This window comes from Oryza sativa, chromosome 9 (genome assembly GCF_034140825.1).
Source record: "Oryza sativa Japonica Group chromosome 9, ASM3414082v1".
Taxonomy (NCBI): domain Eukaryota; kingdom Viridiplantae; phylum Streptophyta; class Magnoliopsida; order Poales; family Poaceae; genus Oryza; species Oryza sativa.
In genome coordinates, this window is record NC_089043.1 from 21,906,844 (window position 1) to 21,921,752 (window position 14,909).

At 45.3% G+C, this 14,909-nt stretch overlaps 1 protein-coding gene across 3 annotated transcripts; it reads left to right on the plus strand.

Annotated features, from left to right (window-relative positions):
• The first annotated feature begins 9,394 nt into the window (after nucleotides 1-9,394).
• Nucleotides 9,395-13,875, plus strand: LOC4347301 (uncharacterized). Of its 3 annotated transcripts, none has more exons than XM_015795865.3 (10): nucleotides 9,395-9,909; nucleotides 10,579-10,707; nucleotides 10,807-10,923; nucleotides 11,045-11,494; nucleotides 11,614-11,981; nucleotides 12,115-12,214; nucleotides 12,792-12,851; nucleotides 12,967-13,050; nucleotides 13,180-13,305; nucleotides 13,425-13,875. In XM_015795865.3, exons 1-10 carry the CDS (start codon nucleotides 9,820-9,822, stop codon nucleotides 13,731-13,733), a joined length of 1,833 nt encoding a protein of 610 aa, XP_015651351.1. In that variant the 5' UTR covers nucleotides 9,395-9,819; the 3' UTR covers nucleotides 13,734-13,875. The 3 variants fall into 3 exon arrangements, with proteins under 3 accessions (XP_015651351.1, XP_025876263.1, XP_015651352.1); XM_026020478.2 differs by lacking the exon at nucleotides 9,395-9,909 and adding an exon at nucleotides 10,241-10,396; XM_015795866.3 differs by lacking the exon at nucleotides 9,395-9,909 and adding an exon at nucleotides 10,378-10,503.
• Nucleotides 13,876-14,909: the final 1,034 nt, after the last annotated feature.

Consider the following 14,909-nt stretch of genomic DNA (forward strand, 5'->3'; position numbering starts at 1 on the left):
TATTTCTATATGGACTCTAGTCTCTTCTTCTAATATTCCTTATTTTTTAATTTCGAATTTCAGCTATTTCTAAATTGTATTTCTATATGGACTCTGCTTTTCTTTTTCTCCGATTAATGTGAGAATTTCTAGGCTATGAGAGCATGCGCGGCTAGCATCATTATATTTTCTCTCATATAATAGCATATATGTTTTCTCATTATATTATTAAAATATATTACAATGACAACATAATTTTAAATTTTGCAATAACTTTTCAAAACTACTAATGTGTAATAACTACTCTAGTCTTCTCTTCTAATATTACTTATTTTTTAATTATGAATTTCAGCTATTTCTAAATTGTATTTCTATATGTACTATGCTTTTTCTTTTTCTCTGATTAATGTGAGAATTTCTAGGCCATGAGAGCGAATGTGGAGGCTCCTTTTATTCCGAATTTTAGTTGGTTTTAAATTCCAATATGAACTCTATACTCTACTTCTAATATTCCTTATTTTTTAATTCCAAATTTTAGCTATTTCTAAATTGTATTTCTATATGGACTCTAGTCTCCTCTTTTAATATTCCTTATTTTTTAATTCCGAATTTCAGCTATTTCTAAATTGTATTTCTATATGGACTCTGCCTTTTCTTTTTCTCCGATTAATGTGAGAATTTCTAGGTCATGAGAGCGAACATGGAGGCTCCTTTTTTTTTCCGAATTTTAGTTAGTTTTAAATTCCTATATGAACTCTATACTCTACTTCTAATATTTCTTATTTTTCAATTCCAAATTTCTACTTTTTTTCTTAATTGTATTTCTATATGGACTCTATACTCTACTTCTAATATTCCTTATTTTTAATTCAGAATTTTTATTATTTCCTAATTGTATTTCTATATGGACTCTATACTCTACTTCTAATATTCCTTATTTTTAATTCCGAATTTCTATTATTTCCTAATTGTATTTCTATATGGACTCTATACTCCTCTTCTAATATTCCTTATTTTTTAATTCCGAATTTCAACTATTTATAAAGTGTATTTCTATATAGACTCTAGTCTCCTCTTCTAATATTTCCTTATTTTTTAATTCCGAATTTCAGCTATTTCTAAATTGTATTTCTATATGGACTATTTTTTTTCTTTTTCTCCGATTAATGTGAGAATTTCTAGGCCATGAGAGCGAACGTGGAGGCTCCTTTTTCTATTCCTTTAATTACATAATAGATTATATTTCTATATGGACTCTGCCTTTTCTTTTTCTCCAATTAATGTGAGAATTTCTAGGTCATGAGAGCGAACGTGGAGGCTCCTTTTTTCGGAATTTTTGTTAGTTTTAAATTCCTATATGGACTCTATACTCTACTTCTAATATTTCTTATTTTTTAATTCCGAATTTCTATTTTTTTCTTAATTGTATTTCTATATGAACTCTATACTCTACTTCTAATATTCCTTATTTTTAATTCAGAATTTCTATTATTTCCTAATTGTATTTCTATATGGACTCTGTACTCTACTTCTAATATTTCTTATTTTTAATTCCGAATTTCTATTATTTCCTAATTGTATTTCTATATGGACTCTATACTCCTCTTCTAATATTCCTTATTTTTTAATTCCGAATTTCAACTATTTCTAAAGTGTATTTCTATATAGACTCTAGTCTCCTCTTCTAATATTCCTTATTTTTTAATTCCGAATTTCAGCTATTTCTAAATTGTATTTCTATATGGACTCTGTTTTTTCTTTTTGTCTGATTAATGTGAGAATTTCTAAACCATGAGAGCGAACGTGGAGGCTCTTTTTTCTATTCCTTTAATTATATAATAGATTACTTTTAAGTAGTTAACCACGGTATACTCTTGTACTATGTACGTACACTATATTTTTTAACTAACTTATATACGTACACTTAGAGAGAGAAAAAAAAGGGTTCGTTATTTCTGGATCGCTCCAAGGCCGACCATAGGCATGTTATTTTACAAATCTAATTTAACTATCTGACATGCATAGTGGATCCATCAGCTTTAGTTGAAATCGACGGACGGATCTTTATCTTTTTTTTTCTTTTCTGGTAACTTGGGAGTTATAATCTATCTAATTAATATTTTTTGTTTATATATTAAGTGTTAGCTAGAAAAATATGAAAGGTCAGTTAGAAAATAGGAGAGGAGAAGAGATACGGAGGGTGGAGGGAGTATGGATTATGTACATGCGCAAATACGGTGCGGGGTGTTGTACACCGGATTTTTTTAATACAGATCTAATGGTTAAAATTGATGGGTCCACCTATTTAAAGGAAAATAATGATTAAATGTATTTCTTTTCTATCATAATTTTTAAGATTTTCTCTACTATATTAGAGTGTCATGTGACAGTTTAGGAGCGTTTGTAGAGCACCACGTGGCGGTTTAGGAGCGTTTGTAGAGGATTTCTCTAATTTATTTAAGATCCACGTAGCGGTTTAAAAGCATTTGTAGAAAGTTTAATGTACTTTTAATATATAGCAGATAGATTTAGAATATGGTTTAAAGAACATTGATTGAATATTTATATAGATCTTTATTTAACTAAATATATTTATATTTGTGAAGTAATATATTTTATCTAAAATCATATTTTAAAAACTGTTATTTTTATGGAATTATGTTTTTTCTATTTTTTTTCATGTGTACTTTTTTTTTGGTTCCAGCAAGATTAGGAAAGATCATGTACATTAAGTTTATTAAGTTTATACGTATGGAAAGATCAGCAGTAGTATCGTACAAATACAAACGTACCGATCATGAGGAGGTTATTATTTTTTAATAATAGATCTAATCTAATGGTGTAAACTAACGGGACCACCAATTTAAGTGAAAATCAACGGTGAGATTAGATAATGCCATGTGGCGACTTGGGAGCGTTTGTAGAGCACCACGTGGCGGTTTAGGAGCGTTTGTCGAAGTTTCATGGACTCTTAGTATATAATAGATTTTGATGCGATGTATGATCCTAAGATCATGATCCTGTTAATTATTAACATGAATACAATTAACAATAGAGTCTCGCTCCGGTGCCTTCTACTTGGAGTAGAAATTAATCCGAGCCGTTGATCGTATTTAATCATAGGGTTGAGATCTAGTTCTTATGCGTGCTTTCCTTAGAAGAAAACAATAAGCAGACTTCTAGTAGAAGTATACTTCAGCATGTTCAATACATCGGCTGTGTTAGAGTTTCTATTGAATATATGTACAAAATTGTTTACAATTTAGTTGGAAGTATCGTTACTGTCTTCGAATGGAAGTCATGCATCAGCACTAACTTATGGCTAAGTGGAACGAGCGGACTTTGAGTTGTACTAAGTTTTATAATAGAGTAAGAGTCGGACTCTATTCTCTCTTTAATAGAGGGGTAGATCTGTTGTAACCGTATAACGACTTAGTATAGGCTAGAGGTAGCGGCTGTCGGCGATGTCCAGTCGAAGGTCGTTGTAACTCCGATATACTGTAATATGTTGGATCATGGAGAAGCACATGTAATAAGTACTCCGGAGATATAGGCTTTGGTTGAACTTCGTTAACAAATATCGTGTCTCACATGTCATGTATTATTGTGTTTGGATCTCCTATAACATTTCTTCCGCATTTGGTTTCGGATAGTGATTTTGGGCCGGTTTTCTAACAACTGGTATTGAAGCCTATGTTTGGTACCCGGAACAATTTCTATAGATCACAAGTCTTCGGGGTCACATGGGTTGATGTAAGGAGAAGATTGTTGGATTCAATGCGTGACGGAAGAGACTATTGGATTTAGTCCCATATTGGAGGTGCTCATTCATGTAGGATGTGTGTTGGATTTAGTCCCACATTAGAGGTGCCCATTGATGTCGGATGTGTGTGCGCGTTTAAAGTAGTGACTGAGACAGAGTACGCACGACACCAACCGGACAACAACAACTGGCCAAGTGTATGGTATAACCATATAGGAAGTGGAGGAAGGGATAGAGTTTTTAAAGGAGAGGCTATACATGTATTTGGTGGAGCAAGGAGATTATTTGATATCCAATGGCTACAAATTTAGGTGATTCTTTTTCCAACAAATCTCACACTATGAGATAACTATGCACTCGAAAATTGTAAATCGCATTGGTTGTAACTTGTAAGAACAACACTATTTCGTCGACGTGTCATGTTTGTTGTCCGTACGTGGCCCTAACTTAACCTTGCATTATTGGCACGAGATTTGTAGGAGAGGTACGTATGAATTGGAAAGGTGACCCTGGTCACATGTGTGAACAGCTCCGGTTGTACAACAAATGCACAACTTGTCGCGTTGCACTTCTCATAACAGAGTACCACTATTTATGCTCTTGTTGGCTCGATTAAACAGCAGTTAATATGCATGTTTTTCTTTGCGTTGTTTCGACAGTACACGCACATTTAATCTTACGTGATCATACTGTACATAGAACAGAGAAATGATGGTCGGAACTTGGAAGTTGGAAGTTAGCAGTAAATTGAGGCGGCAATGCATAGTGCACTGGACGCCAGTAGTTTCGAGTGGAAGTACAAGTGCGGTTCACTCGCTGACAGAGTGACTGACATAATCACAGCATCATCATTGTGGCATGCAAAACAAAGCACAAAAAACACTTGTCTCGCAAAGCAAAAGCTGATCAAGAGAAACTTCTATCGACACAAAGTTAAGGCCGCCTCGCATGCATGCTGGAAATCTGATCATCTCTGCCATGGTTCGTTGATCACTTTGCCAAAGAGCTTTGCGTGGTAATTAATCTGAACGGAATGCCACTTTGTTCTCCCCCCTTCCACTTTCGCCATGTGACGAGAGATACACACAGCACAACACGGCCTCGCGTAGAGCTATAGCTAGCTTTGGGGAGACGCAGAGCAGGGCACGGTGGCCTCTGTCCTTGCACGTCGCCGCGGACACGGACACAGTGGCTTCACACAACTTTTCTCTGTTTCGCCCTTTTCGCGCAGAGAAAAACAAGCAGCCCAACGCATTCGGACAGGGACTAATCCGAGACCCCGTCGCCGTACGTGCCGCAGGCCCACGCAAATAATTCGCCGCGACAAAAGCACAAATCTCTCTCAAAGCGTTTAACGTGTCGTTAGCTTTGCCCTTTGATTAGTGCACGTACTCTACGCAGTACGCACGCGTGAAGCTTTGTGCGCGCCGTGCCGGCCGCGCGCCCGCGCCCACCGCGCTCCCGCAACCGGGCAGCTTAGCCAGCGAGCCATCCTTGGAATCCGACGTGATTGCCAACCGGCAACCGCGCCTGCGGCCGCAATCGGCCGCGGGGGTAGCGCGCGGTGCGGGGAGACGACACCACGGCTCACGACAAGGCGAGGCTTTTTTTCCGCGCAGGTTTTCGCCGGGCGCGCACCGCGAAATGTCAGGCCATATGCAGCGATACAGGCGGGGGCTGATGGCCCAGCGGCAGCGAGCGAGGCGTGGACCATGGACCACGCCGCGGGAGCAATCTCGGTCGACTTGAGCCGAGCTTAGTTCTAAATTTTTTTTTAAAACTTTCAACTTTTTCATCACATCAAAATTTTTCTACACACATAAACTTTTAACTTTTCCGTCACATCATTTCAATTCTAACCAAACTTTCAATTTTTTTTCTTTCTCGAGTACTAGCTACTTAGCTAGCTCACACCATCTCAATAATTCTAGCCAGCTCCGAGTATTACACTTACATGGCGAATGATGGCGGCGAGAGTATACATTTCCGTTGGAACCAAAGGTAGACAATGGCTGTGTTTAGATTCAAAGTTTGGATCTAAACTTCAGTCCTTTTTCATCACATCAATCTGTCATACACATACAACTTTTCAGTCACATCATCTTTAATTTCAATCAAAATCTAAACTTTGCGTTGAACTAAACACAGCCAAAGTGCAGTTTAGTGAGTACAGAAGCAGACTAGCAGTATATACTCGAAGACGACAACATCAGCTATTCAGCTGCCTTTGCTGAAACGCTGCCGTTCATGATGCTGCTAGAGACGTTGATGACACTACTACCATCCAAAATTTACCGTTACGCTTAACCTCACCGTATAGTATACTCCTACTGCTACTCTGTGTTATCAACGTCAAGAAGAAAACACGCGCGACTTTCGCGTGCTGCTGATACTGGCTCACGTACTTGCACCGTTGTCCCCTCCCTTTCATGGACAGCTTCGGCACCGGCCTCATCACAGTGATATTCAATGTGCATTCGTACATAAGTAACGAAAAGGAACTATAGACCTCTCCTAATTCCGTCGACTTGTTCGATCGAAATGAAACACCATCAACACAAAGGAACGGTCGACGGGGCCAGGTGTCACCAGATTAGGCGATCCGAGGGCTGCAAACGGTGGGGCCTTGCTTAGTGCTTACACTGATCGTGCTACCTGGCCCGCAGGAAGATAAAAAGGTCACAGGCTTTTTCTTCCAAAAAAAGGGACGCCATCATTTAGCCAGAGTGGTACACTCGATCGGGGCGTAATTATGCAGGTTTTCTCAGCTTCTGTTTAAGCTTGGGGTCTCTGAACTACTAATACACACAGGATACAACAATTTGTCACCTGTTTACTGACAGCTCGGAACAAATTAGAGATTTGAGAACGGTTTGTGTTAGATTAAAGAAGGGGCTGTGGTACGATACTGCGGGTTGCGTGCTAGCTAATATTTGGCTCTTTTCTGCCAAGATTCGGAAAGAACAAAAACACAAGCGTATCAATAGGTTAATGCCATCACGTGGGGATCTGGAATAGGAACAAATCGAGGAGATGCGATTTGCAATTCGTCAAGAGTAATTCGTCGTACGAATGTCATTAAGGGCATTCCCAACCCAATGACATAAATAAGCTGCCACCTAGGATAAAAAATAATGTGGCAAATGAATAAATGAGGAAAGAGAAGAAAACCATGTCTTATACGAGACATGGTATAAGACATGGTTTCTACACAACATCCAAGACATTATGTGAGATAAGTAGCATTAAATTTAAATATGGAATAGTAGTGTTTGTATTGGAAGAGTAGTGTCTAGTTTCTTGATGATGTGGAGTTTATAAAAACTATGTTTAGTGTCTTGGGTTCGGAATGCCCAACAGAAGAGATCATGAGCCGAGATGAGACCAAATGCAGGCTGCTGTTGCTGCGGCTCTGTTCCAACATCCAACCAATCCAACATTTGCTATTGATACTTGATAGGTGATGCTAGCTCCTGACGATGGATACAGACATAGTACAGATACAGTACACATAGTAGTAGTGATACTAGTGTAGTACTAGCACGTTCCTCGGCATTTTCATAGTCAAACAAATGTCCCAGAAAGTACCGCTGTGTCTACATTCATCTGCAGTAGTAGTGGCTAGTAATTGTACTTAGGTACGAACACATCCATAATTTTACCTGTGCCCATTTCTGGAACCATACGAGACCCAGTCGTTGGCGCCGTAACCACGAAGTTAACTGCAGTGCCAGTATCGTAGAAGACGGTTCATCATTAACTGCCACACTGCAATTAAGTTCTCGGGTACTTCAACAAACATAAATTCGGCTCTAAATTCGCTAATTAACTAGATATGGATCGACTCACAACAGCTTCGATCTTACTCTACGTGATTACATCTGACCCCTGTCTCAAAGTCATCACCTCATCGGCGCCATTGCTCCGCCGGTTAACTCGTCCTCGCCATTGTCGGCGCGCGCGTCGCCGGCGGGCGTCGTCCTCCGGCCGGTGTCAGCGTCGCCACCATCGCCGGCTGCATGCACGTACCGATCGATTTCTAGCTGGGCCAAGTGTTGCAGGTCACGTGAACAAAGGGCTCATCTCCATCTCCATATGCTGTCGATCCAAGCTGGCCCTGGGAAAGGGGAGAGGGCGACAGAGGCGGCCGGATCGGACGGATTGCTTGCGGTCTCCGCGATCGCCATGTGCCTGCGTGCATGCCGCCTTCTCCTCTCATCACCACCTCCCAATCCTATTCCTGCCTTATTAGACTTATTACCTTGCTCGCTCTTTCCTTTGCCGCAGCGGCCGTACCAATTATGTGGCGTACGTGCACGCGTGCGTGCCAGTATATATTTCCTACCCGTTTCACTTTTTTTTCTCTCTTCACTTCTCGCAGCTCTTTCCGCGACGAAAGATGTACGAGTACGTGTGTAGCAATTCCGAGATGAGGAAAGCGTCACAATTGTCCGGGGAAAACTTTACAAACGCAGCCAAGCAACCGAACAGGTGACACTGTTGGTCTACTCGCTTCCTTGTCCAGTGAACAGTCACAACCGTTGGCGCCACTCGCGTGTATTTTGGGCGCAACGATGGCTGGTCGATGTTTCGTACTACGTCTACGTGGTAACAGTCGAATCGATCGAACACGGCTATACGAGTGAAACGAGCGACAGCCGCCGAAGTGGGTCAGCGACGTGCATGTGTGTATCGATCCGGCGACGAAAGCTGGAAAGCGAAAGCCAACCCCGCGGGCCGGGCGAGCGAGCGGAGCACCACGCCCGCGGCATCATTCGGCTGCTTCGTGGGCCCCGGCGGCCGCGTCGTCGACCGCTGCGTGCTGGCCCACCTGGGCGCCTGGGCCCAAGGCGGGAGAAAAGGAAGGAAGGCTCCTTGGCCCATCCGCGAGTCGTACGGCGACGCAGCTTCGCGAACGTTGATGTCTCTGGCCGCGTGGGACCCATCGTACGGTCGGTCCACATGTCAGTGGCGGCTAGCGTATGGGGGGACGGGTAGCCAGCTTCCACCGCGTCGCGACGCTCCGCCCGCACGGCCGAACCGGAGGGTGACTCACTCGGTTAGCCATTTACTAGTACGGTACGGGTACTCTACGTTAATTTGTAGGAGTACTTTATATTCACATAAATCTCCAATGAAAAGCAGGAGTAATTAATTACAGATCGTATACTCGCCACAACGTTGCACACCAAGAACAAAAGTGGAATGCTCATGTGATCATGGAACAATGAAAGGGTTATATGCACAAGCGATGGATACTTAACCAAGCCCCTGTTTAGTTTGTGTGCAAATTTTTTTTTAAATATACGGTCACATATTTGAAGAATTAAACGTAAACTAATAACAAAACAAATTACATATTCCACCTGTAAATTGCGAGACGAATTTATTAAGCTGTAGCATAATATTGTTAAATCATATCGTAATTAGGCTCAAAAGATTCGTCTCATAAGTTATATGCAAGCTGTGCAATTAGTATTTTTTTATTTAAATATTTGATATGACAGAATCTTTAGAAGTTCGAAGAGAATAAACACTGCCCAACTCGAACGGATTCACCGTGACACAACGGTGCGTAACAAAGTTAAATCCGGTTGAGTCGATGAGTTCCCGTCTCGTATATAACACGGCACCGCAAACCAGTACAAGAGCGAGCAGCGCGCGGATTGCCAGTTTCCCACCGGCGAGGGGAGAGCCCCCGACTCGACCGCCCACGCATCGCCATCACCGACGCCACCGCCACCGCCGCAATTCCGTTTCCCCCGCACCACCGCACGCTTCCCATCCGAACGCAATCTGAAGCGCCATCCCCAAGACCCCAACCGAATTCACTTGCAGCTGCTGCTCGTGTCAGCTGCGGCGGTGGCTGGCCCCCCCCCCCCCCCCCCCCCCCCAAAAACGCGCTCGCGCTTCCCTGCCGTCCAAGGACGCCACACACGGCGCGGAGCTCGCGGCGAGACCTTTAATGGCGGCGGTGTCTCCTCGCGGTGCGTAGGGCCGCCCGCCCGCCCGCCGCAGCCGCCGAGCATTTTAAGTATCCTGTCTCTGTCTCCTCGCTTGCTGTCTTGCTGATTGATATGCATACGGCGCCGGAGATGAATGGCCGGGCTCGGAGGCCGGCGGCGGCGGCGCACGGCGCCAAGGCGGCCTCCACGAAGAGCGACAGAGTATGCTTCTCAATCTGGCAAAAACCTCTCTCGTTTCTCCGTGTGCTCTGTTCTCCCTTCTTTTATGGCCAATGTGCGGTTATTTTCGGTTCCCGCGATGGATTATTGAGGCGTCCTCGGTCGCCGGCGCTCGCGGGATCGGAAGGCGGCGCCTTTGCCGCCTACTTGAGGCCAGCTGTTCGAACTCGGTGCTTGATAGTTTTTTTTTTCTTTTTAACTCTCGTTTTTGGTTCCCAAGGTGTGAAATTCTGTGCGCCTATTTTGTTGTTTTGCATTGGTGGCGTAATGTGGTTGTTAGTGATTTGTTGCACCGTCGATGTGTTTCCTGTAGTACGACGGATTATTAAATGTTGTTGGGAAGAATACAAGGACGAACAGTGCTGTTTTGATGTTCTTGCGAGCTACGTTTTGGTTGGTGGTGTAGCGTGAGAAGATCTCGCCACTGACTCGCGGGCGTCAGTTAGCTTTCGAGAGCTACTCCGATAGGGTATCTCTTGATTGCTCTTGAGCCCGCATTTCTTCCCCTTCTTTAAATCAGCCGCTTTATCTCTTTATCTTTCGGAGAAGAGGAATCTGTTGCTTTGCTTTGCTTCGGTTAGCTTCTTTCACAGCTAAACAACGCCTTCTTTTTCCTCTTTTGATGATGATACTGTTGTTTTACGTGTTCAGATGATGGAGAAGGATCAGAGGAAGGGCGCCATGCCGGTGAAGAAGGGATCATCGGCCAACGCGGTCACCAAAGGCATCACGAACAGAATCCAAGCGAGGAGAGAGCGGAAGCTCGCACTGCAGCAAGATGTACTACCTGAATTCTGTCCCAAATTCTCGCAATTTGAGAAGCGCATTGGTTCGTCCGAGTTGTGTTTTGTGACGCAATTCGCTGCCTGGATTTTACAGGTGGACAAGCTGAAGAAGAAGCTGAGGCACGAGGAGAACGTCCACCGAGCCCTCGAGAGGGCGTTCACGAGGCCGCTCGGCGCTCTGCCTCGCCTGCCGCCGTATCTGCCATCTCAAGTCAGTGCCACATTTGCATTCGCATTTGCATCAAACGAAACGCATTGTTCTTGCTCTGCTTGGGACAATTCGGCTCTGAATTCTGAACATGTTCCTGCTCTGAATTCTGCGATGTGCGAAGACACTGGCGCTTCTCGCGGAGGTGGCGGTGCTGGAAGAAGAGGTCGTCAGGCTCGAGGAGCAGGTGGTCAATTTCCGGCAAGGACTCTACCAGGAGGCCATAATCTTCTCCTCGGCCAAGAACACGAGCCTCCCCGGCGGCGAGGGATGCGTGCCGGCGCAGCTCATGCCGTCGAGCCCGGTGCCGAACTCAGAGGTCTCTCCGGCAAATTGTCATTCTCCTCCTACTCGACCTTCAATGAACGGGGTCGCCGGTGCAAAGCAAACGCCGAGAAAGCCTTCTCCTTCGGCGGCGGTGGCGCAAGACGACCGCTCCGGCGCCGGGAAAGAGAACCAGTCGTGCAGTAACACACCGGCTAGAAATTGTCGCCATTCGCCGCTGCTGCAGAAGGCATCAAAATCCAGACTGCCGACAGCAGCAGCGCCTGAGAAACGCAGGGCTACTGCTCAGGTAAAAACAGTAGTAATAAGATCCTTATTGCTGCTGAATGGTATTTATTTACACATTTTTCTACCATGAACTAACTTCTTCTGAACCGTACTGCTGCTGCATTTTTTTTTATCACACAGACGATTAGCACAGTGCCGGACCGTAAAAGGCTCGCAGACACTGTCAGCAATAATTCAGAAAAAGCTTCCCAAGATGACTCGAGCGTGCCGAACAGATTGTCGGAGGAACTGTTGAGATGCCTGCTCGCCATCTTCTCGCAGATGGGCGGTTCATCAGCAAGCGGCCAAGACGAGGAGCAGGCGGCATTGTCTCCTTCGGTTTCAGGTTCTTGCGAGAGCTCAGAGGACGCATACCCTCAAGATCCTTATGGCATACTGGAATTCGGCACAAGAGACGTTGGGTCATACAAGCGATTCCATGTAATCGACGCCACCTCGTTCGATCAGACGGCCATGGAGAACGACACCATGCTTACCCGGAAACTCAAGTGCGTTCTTGCTAGTGCAATTTTCCGTTCAGTTATTACAAGCTCGGTTTGGTTGTCTGTCGAGTAGGTGGCCGCCTGACATAATTAGCATCGCTGATAGAGGTGGTTCATGTCTACCTGGCAAAATCTGCAGGGCTTTGATCCGGAGGCTTTCATCGGTTGACCTGACGGGGCTCTCCCATCAGCAGAAGCTGGCATTCTGGATCAACATCTACAATTCGTGCATGATGAATGTAAGCTGTCAGCCTGTCACTCATAATTGAGCCCACCCATCCTGAATTTCTTCATCTTGATCAATTATATCTTTGTTCATTTTCTCGTTAGAGGGAAATTTCCATTTCGGTGATAGTTACCTCCTTCGTTATCAATGTTTGCCTCCGATAGAATGACAGAAGAACTACTGTATGCTGGAATATTTCGGGAGGTTAATTACTTACTACCGCATTGCATATTACTAGTACTATATGGTACAGCCAGTACAACATTACAGCATGGGCGTGGTTCTGACGAGTACGTTCTTTAACCATGAACTCTGAACATAGTGCTGGCATGTCTGTGTACTGTTCTCTTCAGTCATTTAGTTTTGCTTAAAGAAATGCTTCCTGTCCCCATGACCATAAACAAAGGCTTTAACTAACACTGATCACCATCATCATCGCTTTGGCATTATTATCCTTAGGCCTAACTATCTCATGCCATCTGCGATACGGCCTAGGAAAGGGTAGTTAAGGTAGGTAGATGTAGTAGTGTAGTGTCATGCCTAGTGCCTCATACTTGTCCCTAACACTTGTCTTCCTTGTCGTACTGCAGGCATTTCTCGAGCAAGGGATACCTACCACCCCTCATATGCTCGTGGCAATGATGCCGAAGGTATAGCACTAAGTAACTTCTTGCAAGCAGCACAAATCATGATGCGCCGGTGATTAACGAAGTAATCAAGTCTCTGACGAGAGAGTGATCTCCGTGTTTCGCTCTCTGTTTTCAGGCGACAATAAATGTGGGTGGGCGCACGCACAGCGCCATGTCGATCGAGCATTTCATCCTGCGGCTGCCCTACAGCGTGAAGCATGTAAGGCGTTACAGTATAGTTTTGTCATGGTGGATACGGCCATCGTAGTGATCCGGGTAGATTGGTGTTCCGGTTGCACAGCACCACACGCTAAAACTAACAACCTATATATGGCTCGTGAATGAACAGGTGAATCCTGGTGGAGTGACCAAGGGCGCCGCCGACGACGTGACGATGCGAGGCGTGTTCGGGCTGGAGTGGCCTGAGCCCCTGGTCACCTTCGCGCTCTCCTGCGGCAGCTGGTCCTCCCCTGCTGTAAGATCTCCATGATTCCGTCAGATTTTTGCAGCATTACAGCATGTAAAAATTCCGTGTAGTTTGTGATGAGGTGTTGTGTGATTGTGTCTTGTTCTTGGTCATGTTTTTTTTTTCAGGTGAGGGTGTACACGGCGCGGGGAGTGGAGGAGGAGCTGGAGGCGGCGAAGAGGGACTACCTGCAGTCGGCGGTGGTGGTGTCGGCGCCGGCGAAGGTGGCGATCCCGAAGCTGCTGCACTGGTACCTCCTCGACTTCGCCAAGGACGTGGACTCCCTCATGGACTGGGTGTGCCTCCAGCTGCCGAGCGAGCTGCGGCAGAAGGCGATGAGGATCGTGGAGGACGGCAGAAGGGGTGTCGCCGCCGAGTCGCGCCGCGTGCAGGTCCTGCCGTACGAATTCAGATTCAGGTACCTGCTGGCCTCATGAAGAGAGGCCAGTGAGTAGCAGCAATCAGCGAGTGAATTCGAGGGTGTTTTACTGCACCTTGTACACAGGCTTCCAATAATTGTGAGTTTTGTTCTTCGGTGATGTGAATGAATGAAAGGAAGTATAAAAGGTGTTTCCACCAGACCACGACTACTCCAGTCGAGATCGAGTACCGGTCGCTTCTTCTTTCCCTTCCTTTTCGTGCTTGGAAGAGATGGTACTCCAGTACTACTACTCAGCTTCTGTACACAGGCCTGTCAGACTTGTTGCTAAAAAAGCGAAAGGCGCCATGGCATGCTGTCCTGTCAGCAGTCACAGTGATTAACCTGACCCTGCAGCTTTTCCCTGCTGCGTGTTTCAGCCCTGATGATTGGGACCAACGGTAGAATCTACAGTACGACCGAGACAAGCTACAGGATCACCGTGGTCGTTGAAAATACTGTACGTGTCACTAGCTTACCGCCACCGACGGGATAATCACACGGTTTCACCGCCATTAAACGACAGGGAGGGAAGCTAGCTGGCGTTGGAGTAAACTCAGGCCGTGTTTAGTTCACCCCAACTACCCCAAACTTCAAACTTTCCATCACATCATATCACATCTAAAATTTTTCTACACACATAAACTTCCAACTTGTTTTTTAAAATTCCTAATTTTCTCCAAACTTTCAACTTTTTCCAAGAATAAACACACCCTCAGGTAAGATCCCTGGGGACCCTACACAGCCTCGTGTCGTATGAGTAGTAGTACGACCTGTGCCGTAGGTTTATATACTCCTAAAAACGGACAGGGTGGCTGGCGTCCTTGAAGGACAGGCAGGGTGTGTCACGAAGCTGCTGCATCTCATGGCCTCCGTGCCCACTCGCTGCTCACCTCCCAATTTCCCAAACGATCCACCCATCGTTGAATCCACTGCACGGCACGGGACAAAACACCGGTACGTGCCGTGCGAGTGTCGCGTCGCGTCATATATCGCAGCTTCTGTTGGAGTAAAGCGCGGTGCCTTGTACTGTCGCGTCGGAGCAGCCACGGTTGTTTGGCGTACGTACCCGCGGTGGTGTCTCGTCTGTACATATGGCCCTCCGAGAGTCCGAGGCGCCGCGTGGCGCGGGGATTTTGCCACGCTTGGGATTGCTCTCATGGCGGGTGCACCTGCTGTTCTGCCACTGTCATAT

Bases quoted from the DNA above. Each gene is read 5' to 3' on its own strand.
- LOC4347301 (XM_015795865.3), top strand. From the start codon at position 9,820: ATGCATACGGCGCCGGAGATGAATGGCCGGGCTCGGAGGCCGGCGGCG. The intron at 12,215-12,791 runs GTAAGCTGTCAG...GTCGTACTGCAG, and splicing joins ACAATTCGTGCATGATGAAT to GCATTTCTCGAGCAAGGGAT. The intron at 13,051-13,179 runs GTAAGGCGTTAC...GTGAATGAACAG, and splicing joins TGCCCTACAGCGTGAAGCAT to GTGAATCCTGGTGGAGTGAC.